At 40.8% G+C, this 21,094-nt stretch overlaps 3 protein-coding genes across 10 annotated transcripts in view; 2 read left to right on the forward strand and 1 right to left on the reverse strand.

The window, feature by feature from the left end:
* ARID4B (AT-rich interaction domain 4B) overlaps positions 1–7,308 on the reverse strand; it is a 145,875-nt gene extending 138,567 nt beyond the window's left edge. For 2 of the 4 annotated variants that reach the window (XM_035008491.1, XM_035008489.1), the window contains exons 1-2: positions 7,073–7,307; positions 6,018–6,072 (exon numbers count right to left, since the gene is read on the reverse strand). In XM_035008491.1, coding sequence (XP_034864382.1) covers positions 6,018–6,023 — 6 coding nt within the window. In that variant the 5' untranslated portion in view covers positions 6,024–6,072; positions 7,073–7,307. Of the gene's footprint in view, positions 1–6,017; positions 6,073–6,907 lie in introns of all 4 variants that reach the window. The other 2 variants (XM_035008490.1, XM_035008492.1) reach the window with 2 other exon arrangements.
* Positions 7,309–7,686: 378 nt separating this feature from the next.
* GGPS1 (geranylgeranyl diphosphate synthase 1) lies at positions 7,687–19,968 on the forward strand. 4 transcript variants are annotated; one of them, XM_035008501.1, is made up of 4 exons: positions 7,687–7,899; positions 11,711–11,803; positions 17,254–17,324; positions 17,564–18,642. In XM_035008501.1, the coding sequence occupies exons 2-4, from the start codon at positions 11,734–11,736 to the stop codon at positions 18,323–18,325; spliced, it is 903 nt and encodes a 300-aa protein (XP_034864392.1). In that variant the 5' UTR covers positions 7,687–7,899; positions 11,711–11,733; the 3' UTR covers positions 18,326–18,642. The 4 variants fall into 4 exon arrangements, with proteins under 4 accessions (XP_034864392.1, XP_034864396.1, XP_034864393.1 ...); XM_035008502.1 differs by lacking the exon at positions 7,687–7,899 and adding an exon at positions 10,328–11,621; XM_035008504.1 differs by lacking the exon at positions 7,687–7,899 and adding an exon at positions 13,571–13,644 and having other exon boundaries at positions 10,329–11,803; positions 17,564–19,968.
* Positions 18,771–21,094, forward strand: part of TBCE (tubulin folding cofactor E) — a 94,304-nt gene continuing 91,980 nt past the window's right edge. For both annotated transcript variants that reach the window (XM_035008495.1, XM_035008494.1), the window contains exon 1: positions 18,771–18,869. In XM_035008495.1, the coding sequence (XP_034864386.1) occupies positions 18,787–18,869 (83 nt within the window). In that variant the 5' untranslated portion in view covers positions 18,771–18,786. The remainder of the gene's footprint in view (positions 18,870–21,094) is intronic.

The following is a 21,094-nucleotide window of genomic DNA, read 5'->3' on the forward strand; positions in this document are numbered from 1 at the left end:
GTTAAGCGTCTGCCTTCAGCTCAGGTCATGATCCCATAAGGTCCTGGGATTGAGTCCCACATCAGGCTCCCTGCTCAGTGGAGAGTCTGCTTCTCCCTCTGCCCCTCCTTCCTGTGTGTGCGCGCACGTGCTCTCTCCCTCTCGCAAAAATAAATAAAATCTTAAAAAAAAAAATATTATGCTAAGTGAAAGAAGTCAGGTACAAAGGCCACATATTGTATGATTCCACTGATAGGAAATGTCCAGAATAGGCAATCCCCTAGAGACCGAAAGTAGATTAGTGACTGCCTGGGGAGAGACAGAGGAGGAGAACAAGGAGTGACATCTAATAGGTACAGGTTTCTTGTTGGGAAGACAAAAATGTTCTGCAGTTAAACAGTAGTGAACAGATGCACAATCCTGTGAAAATACTAAATACTGACCTGTACACTTTTTTTTTTAAGATTTATTTATTTGAGAGACAGCACGTGAGCGAGAGTACTTGAGTGTGTGCGGGTGTGGGGAGGAGCAGAGGGAGAAAGAATCTTAAGCAGACTTATTTGCTGAGCATGGAGCCTGATGCCGGGCTCGATGCCACGACCCTGAGATCATGACCTGAGCCAAAATCAAGAATCGGACGCTTAACCGACTGAGCACCCAAGCACCTCTGCACTGTAGACTTTGAAAGGGTGACTTTTATCTGATTTCCTAAAATTTAAAAACAAAACAAAACAAAAAGATGGAAAGGACTGTTCAATGTTCATGGCTCAATGTTCATGGCTCCCTAATAAGGGAAGGCTAAGAGTTGGGAATGCCTTCTTGGCTGTATTCAATCCTAAGAATCCCATCCACCAATTAATCACAGAAGACATATTTTAAAAGGGGAGGGGGAGAGACTAGTCAACCATAAGTAGCAGCAAGAAGCAGAACTTTTCCTTCACATCCAATCCATTCAAATCCTATCATCCCCACCTGCAACACACCCACCTTCCCACCTGGTCCACCACCATCTCTCACCAGAACTAACTTGGCAGCCTTGCCATTGGTGCCCCTCCTTCTACTCTTGCTCCCCCACAGTCTAGCCTCTGACCAGCAGTTACCGCTTAAAAACGTAAATCAGATCACTTTACTCTCTTGCTCAAGACCCTTCAGTAATTTCCAATACACTCAGGTTTTACTCCAAGTCCTTCCCAAGACCTACAAGGCCCTACACTGAACTGGTCCTTGTGATCTCTCTAGCCTCATCTCCTACCACTCCAGCTCTAAAGGCCTTCCTGTTCCCTAAGGTATGCCACGGTCAAACAGGCCAAATACATTCCTCCCCAGGACCCTAGCCCTTGTATTTTCTGCATAAACCACTCTTCCTCCAGATAACTGAATGAATCACTGTATCACTTGTTTCGCATGATGCTTACATGTCATCTCCAAAAACAGGCCATTTATTACACTTCACCTAAAGTTAACACCTTCTGTCACTGTAACCTCTTATCCTGATTTTGCTTTACTTCACAGCACTTATCACTTTTTTTTTTTGCTTGGTGTCTGTGTGTCCTAATTTAAAGTAAACTCCATGAGGGGAAGAACTCTTGTTTTGTTTACTGCTGTATCCTCAATACCTAGAAGCATGTCTGATACATGGAGGGTACACAATTATTTCTTCAGTGACTGAATTCACAGACTGAAGTAGCAGGAACACATTCTTTAGTGAAATATGTACTCAACCAACATGCTTTTTAAAAAAATTACAATAGACAATTAGCAATTTAGACAGAACACACGTCAGTATTTTACAAAATTACCTGTTCATCAAGAAGACCACAAATTCATAGGACAAAATACATACGCCACATTATAGATATAAATCCTCTCAAATATTACAGTTAAAAGTTAATTCACACTGAATTAACCATGCCTCTGATTTCTCTTCATCCTACCTGCTCTCTTAATCTTACATTTTAACTAGAGGATGTGGACATCCTACAGTCCCTTCAATACTCAAAACCCTGTACAACATCTTTATTTCAATTCCAACAATACTTCAGGTGACAATAATATCAATCTCATGCCCCACGACAGAAACTTCTTCCCACCCTAGGGCAAGTTACTAGGTCCTGAATTCTGTTTCCTAGATATCTCAGATCTACCCCCACTGCATTAGTTCAAGCCCCTACTCACTTCTCAGTTGGACTTCTCACCTGGAATCTCCAGATCTTCCATTCAGATCTCCCATTTGGCGTATTCACTACGATACTACCAAAGTGACCTCTCCAGAATATAAATCCACCAACTTTACTCCTTTCAAACAACCTTCAGTGGTTCTATGTACCGTTCAAGAAAATTTTCAACTGCCTAACTTAGCCTTCTCCCATCCCTGCCCTCCTATTTCCATCCCAAACACATCATGCTTTAAGTTAGGCACAGTGAACAGTTTCCAAATACACGATCTTGATTTTTTTCATTTTCCAACATGTAGTCCCCTGTCTCACTGTTTTTTACCCTTCTTTGCCCAATGAAAGCTTTAACACTCAGCTTAGATGTCAATTCTACCACAGAACTTTCCACGACTCTGATTTAGATGTCCTCTTCTGTCCTCCCACAGCACTTACCACAATTATTGTATACTGTGGTCAATACTCTTATAATTCAATATGTGCTGTTCTGCTTTGCTTTTCTATGTCTTCTACTAAATTGTGAGCTCCTTGAGAGCAGATCTGATAGCTTATTCACCTTCATTCCACACTGCCTGATGCATGGGGTTGTTGTTAAATGAATGATTTATGAAAGAGGGGAGAAGGAAGAGGAAGAAAGAAGGGGAAAAGAAGGAGGTAGAGAGAGTGATGGGAGAGGGAAGAAGCAAGTGAAGAAAAAGAAGGAAGAGGGGGAAAAAAGGAAGGGAAGAAAAGAGGGAAAGGAGAAGCCAGGGAAAGGAAAGGGGGAAGGAAGGTGGGAGGAAAGGGGAAGGGGGTGAGAACATGCACACAAGCAAAGGGCATTTGTAATCAATCCATTATTTTTGTGTGTTCTAAAGCCAGTGATTACTGAAGATAATGGTAGATCTGAAAAAGCCCACTCTCCCAAGATTCTAAGCACAACCATCTAAATCACTTATCCCCTAAAGATTCTGAAATCTCCAGCCTCTCCAGCTTCTCCCACTTCATTTGAAAATTTACTGCAATGTAATGAGAGATGTTAATAATGTGCACGATGTATAAGCAGGAAAACAGTTTTAGTTAGAAAAAAGTAGGAAATGAATCGGACATAATTCTTAGAATCATTTACCAACTTTTAATAATTTAGGATTTCCTGAAAATGTGCTATCACTGACATTGAAAGACCTATAAAAACTATAAAAAATCCGATGTAACCCCAATATCATGACCTATGTTAAGAACAGAACTGCTTTGTGTTACAGTGCTATTTCTCAAAAACACACTGGGCAAAAATATTACAAGACAGAATATACTAGTGAGTGAAGGGGCTTTATTTAAATAAACTCTTGAAGTAAGTACTACAGCAAAATTGTTTCTAAAATACGTAACATTTAAAATGATATATATATTTTTCTTTATTTTGGGACTCTAAAGCAACAACCAGAAAAGTATTACTAAACATTCTTTCAATGACATCAATACACTGCCACTTAATAAAATTTAAAAATTTCTTGTGACTGGGCGCCTGGGTGGCTCAGTCGTTAAGCGTCTGCCTTCGGCTCAGGTCATGATCCCAGGGTCCTGGGATCGAGCCCCACATCGGGCTCCCTGCTTCGCGGGAAGCCTGTTTCTCCCTCTCCCTCTCCCCGTGCTTGTGATCCTGCTCTCACTGTGTCTCTCTCTGTCAAATAAATAAATAAAATCTTAAAAAAAAAAAAAATTTTTCTTGTGACTAATAAAACAGACAATAAAAACTTAAAAGCTTGCCTCAAAGTACTAGTATGTTTGGAAAGATCTGATAAATAGCATAAATCCTTCTATAGCTCAGTTGTCATTACAATTTAGAAACTGGGAACACACACAAAAAAGAGAAAATGTGAGCCCAATATAATCACTACTAAATACTTTTTGAATTACAACTTTGTTAAAGCAAAATACCAATCATGGGCAACCTCTCAATGTTCACCACGTAAGAAATTACGTTATAAGAAATACGCTAAGTTTGTAGTACTGCTGATTATCAGTAGACTCCCAATGAGAAGACTTACTATACATACAATAACAGGAAGTTCTTCTTGTATAAAATTAGAAATTTAATAACTCTTCCTTTGAACATTAGTAGTACCCTTTTTTAAAAAGGCAATGTTAATGGAAATGCTAAGCACTTAAAATTAGTAGTTCTAAAATGATACCAAAAATTTGCATTTGCCTAATACTATGACACTTTTAAGGCTAAAGTTTCCAACGTAGTTTCATTTTTTAAACACACAAGTTAAAAAAAAAAAGGGGGGGGGAATGAAAGGAAGAAAACGAAAGAAAAGAAAAAAATCTTAAGGACCTTCAACTTACTACATTTCTTTTAATCAAACATTAACAGAGTACCCAAGATGTGCCAGGCAGTTCACTGGGAACTATGACAGACTGCAGTATCTATCACAAACTAAATCCTGTATTATTCACCTTCTGAATTTATTATATGTTATTCAACCCAACACTTTTCTTAAGAAATTCTCACCCAATACCGAGGAAGATAAACAGTTTTTCCTAACAAATTCACTTGTCACTGTTTTACACAGGTCTCAGGAGTTATAGGTAGCATCTGTGACTAATAAAAGGAATCTGTTTCTGAAACATAACTGATTATTTTTTTCATCTACATGAAGATGAGACAGGAATTCAACAGATATAAACTGTTTCAGGTAGTTTATAGCACCCCAAACTCAAGAAGAAAAAAAACTAAAAAAAAAAGAAAAACTAGACTAAACTTACTTTGTATAGCTGATACATATTTAAGTAGTCACAGCTTTTACTTTCTTCCATAAACACAAGCATTACAAATTTTCATTTAGATGCAGTACTATAAAAGCAGTTGATCCTGAACAGAAGAAAACTTGTTTTCAAATAATTCACCGGAACTACCAAAAGTAGACAACATTTACATTTTCCCATACTATTCTATGCATTTCTATACTTGTGAACACACCCTACCCTTTCAAGCACTTCCAAATTTGTCATGGATGAAAAATATCTCTAGTTTCTAAGTTCCACCAGTTGAATCTCGAAGGGCCAGATACCTAAGGCTTTTCATTCTCCAGTGTATTAAAAAATGACAGCATTCAATTACATAGTCTCTAAAAAAAAACCCTATACTTTCACTGCCATGATCTCTTCCACCAATTAAGTAAACTCTACTTTTTACACACTATCCTCCATTCAGTTAACATGTTTACATTTAAGAGTAACCTGGCCATGGGTTTTCCACATCAATCCACATTGGTTTTATCACAACATCTAACAATTTACAGACTAAATGGATCAACAAAGAAAAATAAACCATATAATCCTAAATCCCAGGAAATACAAGGAAAAACTGCTATCTCTGAGTTGTGTAAAGATCACAAAGATTCTCTTTAAAAATCTTTCAATTCAGATTATTTTCATGGCTAACCGAATAGGTCTTCTGCTAAAAATTCACAGTACTGTTCACACAATAAAACGAGATTTTCTTTCATCAGTGTAATCGCTAGAACCACCATACAGTTCAGTTTCTAGAGTCAGATTACTTGACCTGCTTTTTCTGTTTTACCTTTTAAAACACTTTATTTCATGCAGTTACTCCTGCCTTACCCTGCAAAAAGAGACGTTCTATATGGGAGAATTATGCTCAGTGCGACATCCTGTAAGTGGCCCCAACTCCACAGCTAAACCGACAGAGAGCCACACCAGCTGAACCCCATCGTCTCCCGGGAAAGGGGCTCGGGCTCCAAGCTACCAAACACACCTTCCTCTGCAAAACTCGGAGGCCCCACACACGACCTCGATCAACCCCCCCGCCCCCACTTCCCCAATTCTAGAACCCCAGAGGTCATTTTCTGTAAGCAATCTTACCTTCATGATGATTCCGGGACCGCGATCCCCTCGAAAACAGCAGATTCACCTGCACCTGGAAAGGAAACAAAAGACACCCGGTCAACACCACAGGCACCCCTCTGTACTGGCGGAGGCGGTGGGAACCGAGCGAAGCCTGAACCCCGAAGCAAAAGCCGTAGCGGACGTCAACCTCCGAAACACGAAACGCCGATGAGGGGCTCCCTGTGGCCTCGCCAGCCCCGCAAACCCAGCCACCTACACAGCTCGGCAGCTTCCCGTCCCCATTGTCGGGACCCGACGGAGTTTCCAGTCTCCGACAATGACGCCATTTCTGTCAGAGAAGAAACTCACAACAAGCCCGGGGGCCGGCGCGGCGCCGGCTGTCCTCCCCGAGGGCCTCCGGGCCCGGCCGAGCGGGTCGGTGCCCCAGAGGGTCGCGCAGCCCCGCGTCCGAGCCGGAGCAGGCCCGGGCCCAAGGGGCCCCGGATGGGGGCGGCGGAGAGGCCAGGCGGGCCGTAGGGCCGCGGGCAGGACCGACCCACCGCACAACCGCTGCCCACGTCCCGTTCCGAGGCGGAGACCAGACAAGTGCGAGGGGGATCCCCGGCTGCCGGACCGCGGAGACCGCCAGAGGACCGAGGGGCCGGGAAGGGGCACAGCCCCCCGCGCCGGCCCGGGCCCCCCATCGCGGCCCGGAGCCGGTAAAGCGCTGAGTGTGCGGCCGCCAGGCTGGGGGGCGACTCGGGCTTGGCAACTGCACGGGGGCGGGGGCTCCCGGGAGGCCGAGGCCCCGAATCCGGGCGCCCGGCGAGACCCCCGAGCGATCATCCCCTGCTCCTCGGCTGGGCCCGGTGACTCCCGAAAGGACCCCCTTACGAGACGGTGAAAGCCTCAGAAAATGACCCTACCTTCCGCGGAGGCGAGCTCTGACCCTGGCACGTCCAGAGTTCCCTCCCCTACTCCCCCCAAAACCAGTAGGCCCGGGGGAGAGATGGGGGAAGAAGGGCGGCGGGTCCAGCGGTTGCTGAGGCTGAAGCTCCGGCTCCTCCTCCTCCCGCGGCGGCGACTGGTACCTTTGTTTGGCGGCCGCTCGGGCTCCCTCGCTGGGGGGAGGGGGGACGACGAAAAATCCCTCCCGGACTGAAGGTCCGGGCCCCGAATCGCGCTGCCCTCCAGAGGACGGCGGCGCCAGACCCTCTGCGGCTCCCTCCGGGCAAAGATCCAGGCGGTGGCCGTGGCGGCGGCAAGCTTAAGCTCAAGAGTCTCCCTCCGCTCCGGCGCCCGAGCTCCTCACTCCGGACTCGACTGACGGGCAAACATCGCTTCCCCCCCCAACCCCAAGTGTCCCCCCTCCCTTCTTTCTCCCCTCCCCTAGATATTTTCCCCTCCCCTACCTCTTTCCCGGAGGGCCTCTTAGACGACCTCAGATTGGTTAACATTCTTTAGAACCCGCCCATACCCTATTCTTATTGGTCCTCGGGATACAAACAACGACGCCATTTTCCCACCACTTCTATGGAAACAGAAAGTTACGCCTCAAAGCTTCCCGGGAAATGTAGTCCAACCTCCCGGGCCAATGCGCAAGCCCTTGCCCAGGAGAACTGCAAGATCCGCAATGCTCCGCGTCCGCATGAGACGAGAAGGGGGGGCGGAGCGACAAAGCAGTGGGGAGGCGGCAACGACGCCTGCGCAGTGTGACCGGGATGGCGCATTTTCCTGCACCGAGTAATGCGGTGTCGCTGGCGGCTGAGGAGGGTGGAGAGTTCTGTGGTGAAGTAGGGGGAGGGATCCATGTAGGCGTCAGGCGGCATCTTGGTCTGAACTATAAAGTGGGAAGTTGATGCTGGGTACTACTACTCCCGGACCGGCAGCGCGAAAGTTGTGATATCACCGTTGAACCGTGAGCGGCTGTGGTGGCGGCCGGGGGAAACCCGGATGGGAATGAGGGCGGGGGAGGCTGGAAGGCGGGGTCGAGAGGAAAGAAAGAAAGGAGGGTGAGGACCCGGATGCTGAACCGGATTGTGTATGAATTTTCCATCCTTGCTAGAGAAGGGGAGGAGCTGTAGGTGACCCAGTAGGGCGGAAGGAGGCATCTGAGCGGAGAGGAAGCAGGAACCTCACCGACCCTGCAGGCTCTGGACTAGCAGAGTACCCCCTTGAAGCCCTTTTGCCAAGTCTGTTAAAAATCGGCCTTGAAGTTATTTAAATCCACTGCCTGTATCTCGGGCAATTTTCTTCAGGTTTATCATCTCCCAAAGTTTGAGTGGAAGGATTCATTCTGCGTTTCACAGCTACACTTATTTTGTATGTCACTATTTAGCGATTTTGAAACCAGATCATTCCCTTAAAAAAAAAAAAAAACTTGCACGGTATTTTAACTTTTTATATTGCAAGTGTGTGCCCTGATTTCGTCCTCTAGCGCGTTAGAAGGCACTTTCTGTTCATTCAATCCTTCACATATCTATTGAACACCTACCATATAGAAAATCCGTACAGACAGATATGAAGTAAAATGGACCCACGAGTGTGAAATTGGTAACAGTGGTGACTGCTACAAAGGAGAGTTACGTGATGATTTAAAATAGGGAATTTTGCTTAAGGGAAGTAGAGTGAGGATCGAGCTGAGAGTGGGTTAGCAGGAGTTAACTAAGGAAAGAACATTCCAGGCAGAAAAAATATGTTGGAAAGCCTTGTATCTAGAGGGAGCTTTTAAAGTGTGAAGAACTAACATAATAAAAATAATAATGAGATAAAGTGTGAAGAACTGAAGTCGGGGTGGGGGAGGCGGGAGAGTAGTCCAATCTTAGTTTGTTAAGGAGTTTTGTTTTTACCTTAAGAGCAAAGGGATGTCTTTGAAGGGTTCTTGGTTGGGAAATAGGGCGAGATCTGAATTTTGCAAAGATGGCTGAAGAGTAGAGGTCTAGATTGAGGGGCAAATGCAGGGAGCCCAACTAGGAGATTATTTCAGTAATAGTCCACACACAGGGGATAATCTATTTTTATATTAATATTCATCCATTAATTGTAGGAACAAATTAAAGGCACTTTTCCAGTTTTGAAAGTGAGTAGTTTCAGACTCTCTCACAGAGGCATTCTGTAGTTATTCAATCTAAAAACAAGTTAGTAGATTTCATGTAACACTAATGCCTCAATATATTTGAGTCTAGTACCTGGTGGCTGAAATTTCTACCCATAATAGGAGTCCTTTGCGTTAAAAAAAAAAAAAGGGGGGGAAATCAGGTAGGGTATAGGCCACAGTGTGTAGAACCCCTGAGACTTAAGACATAAAACAGATTACTTTTCAATACCTAGAAAAATTGAGGTTCCTGTGTTTTCCTGCTACTGAGAATACTTGTGTATAAACATCCTCTAGGAAAGGAACGTTAATTCACGTAATAATTAGTATTTTTGTATTTTAATGGCATCAACCAAAGCCTTAAGAATTGGAGCAAAGGTTAGTTAGCTCTGACTTCTGGGCAAAGTATACTTGTCTCCAGATAGAGACAAAAGAGTTCTTGACACATAACTCATAAGATAAATGTGTTCTGGAGGTTGTGAAAAAAGATAAACGTGATTATTGCTCTCAACCTAGTTGTGAAGAGATGGCTACCAACTGTTTTAAAGGCATAAGTGTATAAAAGATGCCCTTTTTTGTTTATCCTACCCCTAATTCTTTCTCTTCAGTAATCTTTTATGTAAGTGATTATTCTTCCTGCTTGTCACCTTTGTTTTTTTTTTAAAGATTTTATTTATTTGACAGAGACACAGCAAGAGAGGGAACACAAGCAGGGGGAGTGGGAGAGGGAAAAACAGGCTTCCCGCCGAGCAGGGAGCCCGATGCGGGGTTCGATCCCAGGACCCTGGAACCATGACCTGAGCCGAAGGCACACGCTTAACGACTGAGCCACCCAGGTGCCCTGCTTGTCATCTTTCTTTTTTTAATCTCTTAAGAATGGGGTAACATTGGGTGCCTGGGTGGCTCAGTTGGTTAAGCGACTGCCTTCGGCTCAGGTCATGATCCTGGAGTCCCGGGATCGAGTCCCGCATCAGGCTCCCTGCTCGGCAGGGAGTCTGCTTCTCCCTCTGACCCTCCCCCCTCTCATGTGCTCTCTCTCATTCTCTCTCTCAAATAAAAAAATAATAAAATCTTTAAAAAAAAAAAAAAGAATGGGGTAACATGTCAAAGTTAAACAGTATAGATAAGAGGGGTGCCTGGGTGGCTCAGTCAGTTAAGCGTCTGCCTTCGGCTCAGGTCATGATCCCAGGATCCTGGGATCAAGTCCCGCATCAGCTCCCTGCTCAACGGGGAGCCTGCTTCTCCCTCTGTCTTGGGCTGCAGCCCAACCTGCTTTTGTTCTCTCTCTGGATCTCTCTCTGTCAAATAAATGAAATCTTTAAAAATAAATAAAATAATAGTATAGATAAGAGATTACTAATTTTTAGATAATTTCAAAATATTTTCTGAACTTTTTTTTCCGCTGAGACAGACTGGGTATTAATTGTCAGTCAAGGCAGGTGTAAAACTTTTCTACATGGAGTGTTTGTCTTTTAGGTCATATTGCTAAGATGATTTCCTTTGCTGGAATGTTCAGTTCTTAAGATTGTTTCACCTAGTTACTCAAGAGGAGATTACGAAAAAACTCACGTTTCAATCCTTTTGGTTCATGATCCTGAATACCAAATCATTGTTATAGAAGCAAAAGAAAGCAGATAAAGGTGAGAAACCACCTAAAATGTGCCCAAGATGTCAGAGCAATGAGAAAAGAAGATTCCTAAGATAAGGAGAAATAAAAATTGCAAAGATACTTACAAAGAAACCAAGTGGGGATTGGATTCAACAGTAAAGAAGTATTGTAGAAGACCATGAAGGGTATTCTAGAAAATATTGAAGTAAATGTAAAACTCAGATAATAAATCACTACAAGGGAATAGTGTGTGTGTGTGTGTGTAGGTACAGGCTAATATTTTTGATAATTGCATTCAAGTTAATGCACGTCTTAAATTAGAATCTCTGAAATGGAGTGGTTGTAAAGAAAGTACAAGAGAGCGTTGGTGGTACAGTGGTGAGCATAGCTGCCTTCCAAGAAAGTACAAGAGAGAAGTTTTCCCCTTACATTTTAAGTATATAAAATGTATTCATCTTAATGCTCATTGAAAAAAGTATGCTTACTAATTTATGTAATAAATCAAATATAGAAGTATAATTCTGTGGGTTTGTTTTGACATTGATTTGATGTCAACAATTTAAGCCTTTATGGTTGAGTAAAATAAGAAGGGCTTAGTATAAGTTTTTTAACTAAGGCTGACCAATGAATCACTTGAAGATTTCCTTTTTTTTTCCTTATGAAAGATAATTTACATATATAGTTCACCCACTTAAAGTTTAAATTTCAGTATATATACAGGGTTGTGCAGCCATCACCACAATCTAATTTTAGAATATTTTAATCCCTACAGAAAGAAGCTTCATACTCCCTGTTCTTGCTACCCCAACTCTAGGCAATCATCAGTCTACTTTCTGTCTTTATAGATTTGTTCTGAAGACTGGCTTCTTTCACTTAGCATGTTTCAAGATTTCATATATGTAGAATTTTCTTATACAACAAAACTGAAAGTCTGCCGGTACAAAAACACCTTGAGATACAAATTCCTTTGCATTTGAAACTCAAAATTAATTTAGTTATTAAGATTATATTTCTCCTTTTTCACAGATCAGCTTTGAAATTTAAAAACAATGGAGAAGACTCAAGAAACAGTCCAAAGAATTCTTCTAGAACCCTATAAATATTTACTTCAGTTACCAGGTAACTGTTTAGTTATGGTCCTTATAGGGTCTTGTGATAGAGTAGTGGTCATTCAAATGCTAGCATACAGAAAAGGTTAGACTTAACAGCTCTTAAGATTTCCTATTTAATAAGGTGATACATATGAGAAAAATGACAAATAGAGCTTTTTAGTTTTTGTTTTTGTTTTTTTAAGATTTTATTTATTTATTTGAGACAGAATGAGAGAGAGAGAGAGCACATGAGAGGGGGGAGGGTCAGAGGGAGAAGCAGGCTCCCCGCCGAGCAGGGAGCCCGATGTGGGACTTGATCCCGGGACTCCAGGATCATGACCTGAGCCGAAGGCAGTCGCTTAACCGACTGAGCCACCAGGCGCCCCAAGTTTTTTGTTCTTAAAAGAGATATTTTTGGGACGCCTGGGTGGCTCATTCGGTTAAGCGTCTGCCTTTCACTCGGGGTTGAGTCCTGCATCGGGTTACCTGCTCAGTGGGGAGCCTGCGTCTCCATCTGCCTGCTACTCCCCCTGCTTGTGCGCTCTCTCTGACAAATAAAATCTTTTTTAAAAAGGATATTTTTGAAGCTCTCTTTTAAAAATGTCCAATTACACAACATAACAAAAAAAAATACTGAAAACATTTGAGTACGTCATTGGAGGTTTTATTCTTTAGGGATGCCACACATTCCTATTCTCCACTATTTAGATATCAGGGGTTTTTATGCCAATTTGTGTAACAATAAAAATCTTTACTCTACTTTCCATGTTCATGTTTTCTACTACCACGCATACACTGCATTTCTTACGCTACTACTTCCTTTAAGAGCCAAATAGTAATGCATCTCTAAGTCACATTACTTGGAAACATAGCCCACATTATTCCTATATAAAGATGGGTCACCTGAACATAGCTTCTTACAGTAACACCTGCCTAATCATGTATATGCATGTTTTATTTTGCTATTTTTTTAACTTGGTCTGGAAAATGGTAATAGCAAGTTAAAACTCATATATATAATAAGTGTGGGTTCTTGAATAAAATGAATAAAAATTCATTCACAAACCAGTTACTTGAAACTTGGAATGCTCTTTCTTGTAGAAATTATATGAAAGATGATAAGTTAGTTGACAGCCATAAAAACCTATTTAGCCCATAAGATAGTTAACCTATAGACCAGTGATGTTCTCAACTCAATCACAATAAACACTTTTTCATTTCTGTTCTAAAGTGCACACCTTTCTTTATGGGCACACCTCAGCGGTATTATGTGTATTTCTATTCTTCCTAAGCCTGGAGAGGATAAATATGGTTATCTAAAGCAGAAGAGTGGTAGCTCCCCAGCTACATCTTGAAAGCCATCATGATAAGTGTCATTTCTATTCTGGCAGACCTAAATGGAGACGTACCTGCTAATGTCAATGCTTCAAAGGAATGGAGGGAACCATCTACTCCCCAACTCAAATTATACCCAGCCATATTGTCTGATATAACTCACCAAAGCTTATTAAATGAAATTTAATTGACAGCATAAAGATACTCCATAGTACTATAGAAGCAATATGAAAGGATCCTAAGTTTTTTGGATATAAATTACCTTCCACCATGATGATTCCAGAGACAAAAAAAATAAAATAAAATCCTTCTTCTTATAAGTTAAAATCCAAACGTATTAAAGATGAAATCCTCAAGATCCAAAGGACAAAGAAGATACACACTTTTTAAAAAACTAGTCAGTCTGTTACTATTTTTATATTCATTACTGATAGTGCACCTCTTTATTGCCTACACCCAGGGCAGACAACGTCGACTGCTTGCCCTTGGCTTGGTGCTGCTTTTTATTGATATATAACTGCATAAACAATGATCGTAAGTACACTCAAAAAGTTAACCAGGGGGTTACCTGGGTGGGTCAGTCAGTTGAGCATCTAACTTCAGCTCAGGTCATGATCTCAGGGTCCTGGGATCAAGCCCCATGTTGGGGCTCTCACTCAGCAGGGAGTCTGCTTCTCTTCCTATCCTGTCCCTCCCCTCAAAGCACACGCACGCGTGCTCTCTCTCTCACAAAAAAAAAAAAAACAAAAAAAAAAAAGAATCAAAAAACACGAAGAAGAATGAAAAGGAAAAGTTGCCTGCTATTTAAGAAAAAGCCAAGGGGTGTCTGGGTGGCTTAGTTAAGTATCTTGACTCTTGATTTCAGCTCAGGTCATGATCTCAGGGTGGTGAGATCAGATTCTCTCTCCCTCTGCCCCCCCCCACACACACACCCCCGCCGGAAAAAGAAAAACCCAAGAGACCCCTTTTGAGCGATATTTATTCAGCAGCTGGTAACTACACTTATTTCAGAGTCTCCTGCTGAGAAACATGATGTTACTCCTGCACTCTACTGTTGTTGGACTTATTTTGTAACAAGTTTGCAAACTGGCTAGAACTGGGCTATGGTAAAACATGTCAGTTATCAGTGCTGTAAAGAGTCTTAAAGAGCATCTCCTGTTCTGCTACTGTGCAAAGCAAGGACTGTCTGTAGCTACATTTTAGCAATACTGTTTACCTGTGTAATGAACTTCTGTAACATTTTTTTTAATCATTATCTTGAAGTAGTATTTTAAGCCATTAGATAACAAACCTCTTGTTATGTTTCTCACTTTTTTAATTTAATATAATCTTGCATCTATTATAGAATATAACCTCAGAAGATTTTCCTAAAGAAATAAAAAATTATGAAGCACCTAGCTGACTCTGGAGCATGTGACTCTTGACCTTGTGATTGTAAATTTAAGCTCCACAGTGGGTGTAGAGAATACTTAAAAAAATAAAAATCTTCATGTTGCCTGGGTGGTTCAGTCAGTTAAGCGTCTGCCTTTGGCTCAGGTCATGATCTTGGGGTCCTGGGATCAAGCCCCATGTCGGGCTCCCCACTAGTGGGGAGTCTGCTTCTCCCTCTCCTTCTGCCCCTCCCCCGACTTGTGCTCTCTCCCTTTCTATCTGAAATGAATAAATAGAATCTTTAAAAAGTAAATTACAAAACAAAAATAAAGATCTTTAAAAAGAAATAGGGGAAAAAAATAGGGAGTGGGGGAATTGGGTGATGGGGGTTAAGGAGAACACTTGATGTAATGAGCATTGGGTGTTATATGCAACTGATAAAATCAGTAAATTCTACCCCACAAACTAATAATACAGTATAATGTTAACTAAATTGAATTTAAATTTTAAAAAAAAATTTTTAATGGGGGGGTGCCTGGGTGGTTCAGTTTGTTAAGCGCCCATCTCATGATTTCAGCTCAGGTCATGATCTCAGGGTCATGAGATTGGTCCCTCATTGGGCTCCATGAGGAGTCTGCTTGAGATTCTCTCCCTCTCTTTCTGCCACTTTGTGCGTACATCTGATCTCCCCTCCCCCCAAATTAATTAATTAATTAATTAAATCTTTTAAAAAAATAGGGAATTGTGTTATGGATAATAAACCTATTTTTCACAGAGAACTTCGGAGTTCCTAAAGTGACTTAAAGGTGGTCCAGGCCATTTATTCTGTTCGAAAGTTACTCTTGCTCATAAAAGATTATAATAATTAATAATTATTAATATTAGGATTTTCTGAAATTTGTGAAATCAAATGACTTTTATTTATTTGTCCTAGTGTAGGTGCCCAGGCCAGGAGTTAGTAACATTAAGGTCTTTTAAAGAGGAAAGCTAATTGGGGGCACCTGGGTGGCTCAGTTGAGCATTAGACTCTTGACTTCTGCTCAGGTCATGATCTTGGGTTCATGGGATCAAGCCTTAGCTTCGGGTTCCGCACTCAGCACAGAGTCTACCTGTCCCTCTTCCTCCCTCTCTGCCCCTACCCTCACTCACGCACTCTCTCTCCTTCTAAAATAAATCTTTAAAAAATAAAGAGGAAAGATAATTATCATGTTTCTTTTAATTTTGAGGGATCTCTATGACTAGTACCTGTTAGAAACTATTTGGGGCCTTAAAAATATCAATCCAGACCCCAGAATCTGGTTAAAGGAAAAAAATACTAAAACACAACTGCATGACCTATAAGTTAAGCCATTTATTGTGCTGTTTTCTATGTACATTCTAAAGCAAAAGGGAAAATGTGGCTCTACATTGATTCTTTGTGTTCTTCATCTTCTGAACTTGTTTTTTAGGCAGTATGGGTTACTTTGCACAGATGTGCTTTGTAAGTATAGCTCAGATTGGCCTTTGTTAAACTGGAAAGTAAATCAAAAGTATAAAGTATATAGCTGCTACCCAGACCGTGCTCACCTTAAAGGTTACTAGACAGAAAATACTGCTTCTTGAACCTTAAGAGATCCTTCCCTTTTAGGCTTCTCACAAAAAGTGCAACTTTCTTTCATTTGGATATGGGATGAGAGTTTATGTATTCATTTGCTTGGGTGACTGGTGCAGAGAAAACAGATAGGTTTTTGTTCACACACACACAAAATAACTGTTTTTGTTCACTGAAACTTTTTATGTAACTTTTTCTGAAACCTCATCTGAAATTAGGATGTTACTGTGCATTCCCTCCAGCAGGAAGCTCGTAGAACATTATTAAAAGATATTGTTGGGGTTTTTATCTACCATTCCTTTATATTTGGGCAAAAATGACTTCTATTGATAACTACTACCCAAAAACCTCTTGAGCTTTCCATGTAAGAAAATGATAATATTGAAAAACTAATGGCCCTAGTCAAAATAAAGAAATTAACTTTTGACCAAACTGGGATGCTAAAAAGGAATACTTCGGGGAATTGTCATCTCATTTTTTGATAGGAAAGAAGCAGAGTTGTACAGTCTCTAAAACCTTAATTTAAAGGAATGGTAGATAATTTTAAGAGGTAATTTTATGAGATTTTATTGAATTCAATAGCAAAGTACATTTCATTAGAAATACCTATAGTTCTTGGGTGCCTGGGTGGCTCAGTCGTTGGGCGTCTGCCTTCGGCTCAGGTCATGATCCCAGGGTCCTGGGATCGAGCCCCACATCAGGCTCCCTGCTTGGCGGGAAGCCTGCTTCTCTCTCTCCCACTTCCCCTGCTTGTGTTCCCTCTCGTTGTGTCTCTCTCTGTCAAATAAATAAAAAATCTTAAAAAAAAAAAATACCTATAGTTCTCTGAAACAGACATTGCTAATTAACTGCCACTGACTAGACCGACTTATTTTTCAAAAAAGGAATGAATTAGATCATAGTTCGTAAAATGCCCATTTCATTCCAAAATTGTTGATACAAGTTAAGATGAAAGGAGTGGGCTTACTAGTGGGCCATTTGAATACTTTAGAATCTCTTTGCATGCCCTAATTTCAAAAGGCTGTGAGCTTTTAGAATGTGAATTTTGGTAGAGGGGGCAGTAGGGGCCCAGCAGTGATGGGGCTGGATTCAAGTTTGAACAGTTTTCAAGGAGGTTTCTGAATGTATTTTTAATAACTGAAATATTAATTTTATTGCCAAATTTTATTCTTTAATTTCAGGTAAACAAGTGAGAACCAAACTTTCACAGGCATTTAATCATTGGCTAAAAGTTCCAGAAGACAAGCTACAGGTATTTAGGCAATTCTAACCTCATTCTTAATCCCTAATAAATTAATAGATGTCACATAAAATACCTCTTGCTCATAATTGAGTTTAATGTGCATACATGTATTGTTTTATATTGAGGTTGCTAAATAATTGTTCATTGCAAAAACTAAGAAATCTGAGACTCTCATAATCTGTTAAGTATTTATAAGCTGTTTTGAATAGCTCAAATAAAATGAAATTATCACTTGTCTTTTTTGTTAGATTATCATTGAAGTGACAGAAATGTTGCATAATGCCAGTTTGCTCATCGATGATATTGAAGACAACTCAAAACTCCGACGTGGCTTTCCAGTGGCACACAGCATCTATGGAATTCCATCTGTCATCAATTCTGCCAATTATGTATATTTTCTTGGCCTAGAGAAAGTCTTAACCCTTGATCACCCAGATGCAGTGAAGCTTTTTACCCACCAGCTTTTGGAACTCCATCAGGGACAAGGTCTAGATATTTATTGGAGGGATAATTACACTTGTCCCACTGAAGAAGAATATAAAGCGATGGTGCTGCAAAAGACAGGTGGACTATTTGGATTAGCAGTAGGTCTCATGCAGTTGTTCTCTGATTACAAAGAAGATCTAAAGCCACTACTTAATACACTTGGGCTCTTTTTCCAAATTAGGGATGATTATGCTAATCTACACTCCAAAGAATACAGTGAAAACAAAAGCTTTTGTGAAGATCTAACAGAGGGAAAGTTTTCATTCCCTACTATTCACGCTATTTGGTCAAGGCCTGAAAGTACCCAGGTGCAGAATATATTGCGCCAGAGAACCGAAAACGTAGATATTAAAAAATACTGTGTACATTATCTTGAGAATGTAGGTTCTTTTGAATACACTCGGAATACTCTTAAAGAGCTTGAATCTAAAGCCTATAAACAAATTGATGCACGTGGTGGGAACCCTGAGCTTGTAGCTCTAATAAAGCACTTAAGCAAAATGTTCAAAGAAGAGGATGAATAATATTAAGCCATTCTTGATTAAGCCTGGTAGCTTATTGCAGTTGACTATTTTTTTTTGTCTTTTAGCCTATCACTTTTTAAAAAATCTGGACCAAGCTGTCACTCTCCACAAACTGAGTGAATAGGGGTGATGTGAATGAGTTTGTTTCCATTTAGAACCCCTTTGTACAGATAATCATCATATACAAAGTTGAAGGAATCAAAAGGAGCCACATTTAAATAGGTCTAATTTGAATGTCAGAATGTGCTGTGTTTGGACCTTATGGACAACTGCCACAAATGTTCTGTTGATTCTGTCAATAAAGAAGACTTCAGCTTCCAGGAATTTTTATCCAGATACTTCCTAACTACCGTATGAGCAGTTCCCCATTCGTCTACCCCAGTTTCAAGCCAGTGACTCCTTGGGACCAGTTTCTGTAGCGAGCTGGCCCAGAGACCACTGGACCTCCTCTTTCTTCCTAAATGTTGCTACTTAGAATATCTCAGTCTCTTCTTGGAAACTCCCTCACTGAAGTCTTCCATGAAAGAGCTGACCGTGATACTCAGTAAGTGCACTGGTCTTTTTTCTTACCCCCTTCCTTTTTTTCTTCTTCCTGCCCAGCAAATTCAGCTCTTTAACCAAGGAGTCTCCACCTAATGAAATTTATATGCTAGCCCAAATTCATTCATTTTTCCTTGTAATTTGTGATCCAAAAACTGATTAATATCTGGGTACAGCAATGGCTTTCCATTTGTGAAGAAACAAGGGTATATGGAAAAAGTATTTTAGGAAGGAGCCTTAATTTAAGCCTTTTTATATTTTCCTATTGGTTAGTAGTAAAAATCATAAAAGAGCTGTTTGCTCACCCGAAGTACAAAAGCAGGGGGAAATGTTCTTTTCCTTGCCACCCAGGTCACTACTTCCCCTTGAAGGCAATTGGTGCTTGAATAGAAAGGGAAGTAGGTATCTTTAATCTCTGTGATTAAAGGAACGAGAAGTGTTAACCTGAGAGCTAGTGCCTGGCTGAAAAGTAGTCAAAGGCTATGCTATCAGGCACTAATTAGCTTTATAGTGCTTTAACCCTGACTCTCTATCCCTTTTGTGTACTTTCCACCACCAAGCCCCTGGAGCCATCTGGCAACAAGAGGTAGGAGAAAAGAAAAGAAAAACCCTGATTCCTTCATTTACAAGTGTTGCTTACCTCTCAAAATGAAACTGTGTTTTTCAGAAACATTGCATTTTGCTTGTTTGGTTCCATTATAATATGTTATATCAGATTTAATCACTATGTACTTACATGAGAAAATCTCACTGAAGCCTTCAGCCGAAATTGTTGAAGAGTTGGGTACTACATTTACTAGCTTTTAAAATAGTTTGAATCTTCCATTTTAATTGACATAAGGGAAACTTAAAATCATGGGTATTTATGCTGCATTATGGAAACTTGAACTCTGTGTTTATGACTCCATTACTTAAAAACATAAAGATTATTCAAAAAAGATCTGATGCTAACTACATAGACAAAATATTTACCTTTAAGATGAAGACTGTTTAAATTGATTATTCCTTACCTAATCAAATTAATCTTGGCCTGGTGCTATTCATGATTCTTTTGTCATTTGTATCTGGTCTTTGTCAATGACAGAAATGCTTGACCTTGAAATGGGGACTTAAAAAAGAGTCATTTTATCCATTAAGTAATCAAAAATCTATTCTTTTCACTTGAACTATAATCACAGTTGTCAATACAGAAGAAAAACAATGTAAGAGTAGTTTAAATCTAATAAAATATATTAATTTATCTACTTAGGTTTAAGCTACAGTATTTTTTTTTTCTGCTTAAAGGAATGTCTTGGAACCAAAGTAAGTTGGATTTTGTCATGTAGAAGACCTGTAATTTTAAAACATTTTCACATTTTCTAGTCTATGGAGGTTCAAAAAATAAATTGATTTTTTTCCTTGCCAAAGCCAAAAGAATGAAGGCTAAATTATGTTGCCATAAATCACTTTCGGCAAGATTTTAAATCCGTCAGCTCTTCTCTATTCTACTCTATTCCACTCTGTTAACTTCTAACTTGACTTCCTTCCTTTCCTGACCTATGCCCTACAGTCATTCACTAAAGGCGGCCTTTCAAGAGCTTTCTCAGATCACTTTCCTCAGGCCTTTCTCATCCTGCCAACTCCCAATCTTGGATGCTTCCAACCACCCCCATCTTTGTTCTCCCAACTTGCTCAGTACTGCCGGGGAGCGTTTCCAGAACTGCTGTTAGAACCATTGCAGGTTAACATGTTAAGGCCTCAATAAGCCCTTTATCTAATCCTGATGGAGTTTTCACATTTATCAATCTAATGTCCCCTGCTTCTTTTCCACTCTTTTCCCAGTTAGTGGAAACTCTGCAAACTTTCCTCCTCCCTACTTCTTAGGTCTGTCTTCAAATTGTCTGCCTTTCATCTCAAGAAAAGTTGTTTGTCCTCATGCCATTAGGCCAAGGAAGCCCTCCTGCTCGTTTCCCTCCCTTTCTGCCTCTTGAGGGCCTGTATCAGTCCCCTGCCATATACAAGTTTTATCCATTGGCTCTTTTTTTAATCAGTGTATTCAGAGGAAGGAAAAGGGGAAGGAAATGTACATAGAAGAAGTACCTATTGGGTACCAGATAATTTGTTTTTTTCTTCAAGCATTTGCTGAGCAGAGCCAGGAACTTGAATACAGGTCAAAGCACGTTGTTCTGTACAGCCAGCCTCCCATTCTATGTGCACACTTAAATGTGTTTAAAAGTTTGGAAAGCACTT

Source organism: Mirounga leonina, unplaced genomic scaffold (assembly GCF_011800145.1).
Source record: "Mirounga leonina isolate KUSES-001 unplaced genomic scaffold, KU_Mleo_1.0 Mir_152, whole genome shotgun sequence".
NCBI lineage: Eukaryota > Metazoa > Chordata > Mammalia > Carnivora > Phocidae > Mirounga > Mirounga leonina.

Bases quoted from the DNA above. Each gene is read 5' to 3' on its own strand.
- GGPS1 (XM_035008501.1), top strand. From the start codon at position 11,734: ATGGAGAAGACTCAAGAAACAGTCCAAAGAATTCTTCTAGAACCCTAT. The intron at 11,804-17,253 runs GTAACTGTTTAG...CTTTAATTTCAG, and splicing joins ATATTTACTTCAGTTACCAG to GTAAACAAGTGAGAACCAAA. The intron at 17,325-17,563 runs GTATTTAGGCAA...CTTTTTTGTTAG, and splicing joins TTCCAGAAGACAAGCTACAG to ATTATCATTGAAGTGACAGA.